This window comes from Nicotiana sylvestris, chromosome 4 (genome assembly GCF_000393655.2).
Source record: "Nicotiana sylvestris chromosome 4, ASM39365v2, whole genome shotgun sequence".
NCBI lineage: Eukaryota > Viridiplantae > Streptophyta > Magnoliopsida > Solanales > Solanaceae > Nicotiana > Nicotiana sylvestris.
In genome coordinates, this window is record NC_091060.1 from 72,823,865 (window position 1) to 72,827,921 (window position 4,057).

At 43.7% G+C, this 4,057-nt stretch overlaps 1 protein-coding gene across 1 annotated transcript; it reads left to right on the forward strand.

The window, feature by feature from the left end:
* The first annotated feature begins 890 nt into the window (after window positions 1-890).
* On the forward strand, window positions 891-1,301 carry LOC138889697 (uncharacterized). The gene has a single exon (XM_070173032.1). It carries the CDS (start codon window positions 891-893, stop codon window positions 1,299-1,301), a length of 411 nt encoding a protein of 136 aa, XP_070029133.1.
* The last annotated feature ends 2,756 nt before the right edge of the window (window positions 1,302-4,057 follow it).

The following is a 4,057-nucleotide window of genomic DNA, read 5'->3' on the forward strand; positions in this document are numbered from 1 at the left end:
GTGTTGACAAAGATGTTCACTGAAAGCCAAACGGAAAAGGTAAATGTGGTGGAACATGTTCAACCCACATCAAATGAAGATTATAAGGAAGAAAACTATGTCAACAACTCTCAAGGAGGCTATCAAAGGCAACAATACCAAGGTCAAGGACAACAAAATCAATGGAGGCCTAACCCGCAAGAGCAAGGCAACCAACAGAGGCGAAATGCCCAAGGTAGCTCAAATCAAGGGAATTGGAGTAACAACAACAACTTATCAAATCGGAGTTCAAACCCTTATGTTCCACCAAAGGGAAATTATTCAAATCAAGGTTCCTCAAGTGATTCCAAGTTGGAAAACATGCTTGAACGGGTATTTCAAAATCAAGAATGGTCTGACACTTCAATAAGGAATATGACTGAGCTTGTCGGCTCTCATACCATATCCATTCAAAAATTACAGATGCAAATGAGAGGTCTCTCGAGGGAACAAAATCCAAAGCAAAAGGGGACACTCCCAAGTGACACAATTATGAACCCAAAGGGTAGTGGGAGTGGTCCAACTTCTCATTGCATGGAAATTAATACTCGGAGTGGGAAGGTACTTCAAGGAGAGAGTGAACAAGTGGTTGAAGTGGAAGAGTCCGAACAAGAAGTTGAGGCTCAAGTTGAAGATCCAATTGTTGTTGAAGCTATAAAGGTCCCGGAAGAGTTGAAAGTTCAAGAAGTGAACTGGGAAGAGGTTGAGGAAAAGGTAAAAGAGACACCAAAAACTCTACCACCTATTCCTAGACCTCCTCCTCCTTTCCCTCCAAGACTTGCTAGGAGGGTTTATGATAGCAACTCGAAAAGTTCTATGACATTCTCAAGCAATTATCGATAAATATTCCATTTGTGGAAGCATTTCAAGAGATGCCGGGTTTTGCTAAGTATTTGAAAGACTTGATCACCAAGAAGAAAACAACCAAGAATGAAGTGGTGAATGTGACTCACCAGGTTAGTTCCATCATTGCAACAACCACCGTTCAAAATAAAGAAGACCCGAGAGCTTTCACCATTCCATGCACTGTTGGGGTGCATGATTTTGCAAGAGCTCTTTGTGATAATGGGGCTAGCATCAACTTAATGCCTCTTGCTATATACAAGCAAGAGAGGTTAGGTATGCCGAGTCCTACAAGTATGAGGTTGCAAAGGGCTGATCGTTCCATACAGAGACAGGTGGGAATTTTTGATTATGTGTTTGTGAAAGTGGGGAAGTTCCATTTACTCGCCGACTTTTTAATCCTTGATTGTGTGGTTGACAAAGAGATCTGTTTACCATGAAAATGGTAATAACAATTAAATTTGCTGATGGGACTCTAAAAATACGTGATCTATTTTGATGCTAGTTTGTTAAGCAATTGATGCTGTGTATGTGATACTTAGAAACGAAATGAGAGTTAAGGGTAGGGAAAAAATCAAACCGTTAGGCCAATTATCGGGGCCTCGAGCTCATTGATTCGGGGCCTCAAGGTCGATCCCGGAGCTTGACTACGAGCTATCGAATGCAGTTGCTATGCGACTAACAATTATAATAAAATTAACGGAGGCTCTTTATGGCCAATGATAAGATATAAATGCTTAACAAATATGAAGATAATAAATGAAAGAAATAATATCAAGAGAATATGTTAGAGAGCAAATAGAATGTTCTTGTATATTGCATGTGGAGTAATTGAAGCAACAACAACCCCTTACAAAGTGGCAAGGATCCCCTTTATATAGGAGGCGAATCCCATCATAGTACTATAAGAATAATTATAAAGATACAGAGATGTGACAACTAAATGACACCTTGATTTAGGTCTTAGAGTAGCTCTCTAAGCTCTGTTAGTCCTAGAAACATGCCTTGGGAACTCCCCATTTCTACCGTGGCCGTGGTGAACATTATCCCAAGACCGAGCGTCGACAAACCTCGAGGGAGGAGACTCGACCATAACCTTGTATCCTCGAGACCTTGAGATGGTCTTTGGAGGTGCTTTGGTAATGAGAAATTGAACCCTTCGATTTTATCATATACAGATAGTCCCCGCATTTCTTAGAGAGGAGTGATAAGAAATGATTTTGACATCCAATTCTTCGGACTTCCCGCAATGATGTCACGCTGATGATATCATACTTATGATGTAAATCTTCACGATAACCAGTACATCCCATGGACTTGTCTTTTCAGCGTCATTCAATGTGTTGTCGATTCCCATTCTTTAAGGCCACCGTATCGCCGTCGATCCAGTTTCCAGTGGCGCATTGATTGCACCTGTCGATCCATTTTTCAAAGGCATTGATGGCATTGTTGGCCACATTATCATCCCCTATAAATGGGGGTTTTCCATACTATCTTTTTATCCAAGTGCCTTTCAACATCTTCCCATCCCTTTCTTCTCATTCTCATTATCCTTCTCCATTACTACCCACCATGTTTGGGGTCTCTGGCCTTAAGGTCTTATGGCGGCGTTCCTATCAGCCATGCCATGGTCTTTTACCTAGACTTTGCCGTGCCGAGCAAGATTATACTGTATCGTTGTTGTTGTTGCTGTTATTATTTTGGCTATCGCTGTTGTCGTCGTTGGATCGAGGCGACGAGATAAGGGGGGTCGACCTATTTCGACTTAGGAGGATATTTGGACTCTACACCGCTGCTCAGGAGAGTGTTCAGACTATACACCGCTGCTCACTCTCCTACTTCATCTTGGTGTGGAACTTCATCCCTTGGTTTTTTTCCCAAGAGATAAAATGGCCCGACTGGCCATTAAGCTTACACGGCACGATGACCCGGAAGGTAGACTTAGAGCGACCATGCGAGTAGGGTTGAGGCCCACCGAATCTTCAACCTTTGGCTTCGGCAGGCTATGTCTCTTTTTTCTGCCTCTTCTGCATCACTTTCCTCTTCTTTGCCTTCCCACTTTCCTCTTCTTCATCTTCTCCCTCGTAGGTATTGCTCCATGGGATTGAGATGGGAACCTAGAGGATGTGGTGGCCGAAGGTATCACCGTCGAGGATGCATGTTCGAGGAGGTGGCGCTTTGAGATGCTGCTACCGGAGATGAACCTTCAAGAGTAGACTAGGTTCTAGGCTTTTTCTACATGTGCACCCTTTCACTTCTTTGTTTTTGTGTAAGGACCCCTTGTGGGCTTTTGTAATTGTATGTAATGACCCCTCGTGGGCTTCTGTAATCGAACTTTTATAAATATGAAGATGTTTCCTCAATTTTGTCTTCAATGTTTGCTATATTTCCTTTCATCTACACTTGTGGAGACTCTGAATGTGTGATTTTATTGGCTACTACCAACATCGAACCCAGACACGAGCATTTGTTTTCGTCCTCTGATTGATTAATACGGTTTCGCGCGGAACCTTTTACGATCCCTTGGATCCAGCCTGGATTGGGCCAATGAACTCGGGTTGCCGGGACCTTTACTTTGAGTAGCATGAAAGTAAAGCTTTGGGCCATGAAACCATGATTTATTACTTAAGCTTCGTGGTAACCTTTGAGAAGAAATTTGCTTGGAGGCCCGTGGACAGGGACTGTCTTTGATCTTTCGAGGGCAGTTCCCGACTGGAGGTTCGTTCAAGTCCGGACCACTTGAAAACTTGCTTTGAACTTAGTGTAAATAGCCTTAAGGTGCTGTAGATATATCCTGAAAGAGGGTTTGTCCGATCGCAGATGGTACCCCGGGGCCAAGCCCATACGGGTGGATCCTAAGCGCTTATTTTCTTGGGGCATAACTTTTCCCTGACGAAGGTCCTCGAGGTCGGGTACCACCTCAAGACTGGTGATGATGTTGTTGGCTTCTTAGAGACTATCTTTTCTTTGATGGAGGTCCTCGAAGTCGGGTACCACCTCGGGACTGACGAGAATGCCGTTAGCTCCTCAGAGCTTAACTTTTCTTTGATGGAGGTCCTCGAGGTCGGGTACCACCTCGGGATTGGTGAAGGCGTTATTGGCTTCTTGGAGCCTAACCTTTTTCTGATGAAGGTCATCGAGCTCAGGTACCACCTCGGGATTGGCGAAGGTGTTATTGGCTTCTTAGAGCCTAACC

Excerpts from the sequence above, each read along its gene's own strand:
- LOC138889697 (XM_070173032.1), top strand. The coding sequence starts at position 891 with ATGCCGGGTTTTGCTAAGTATTTGAAAGACTTGATCACCAAGAAGAAA.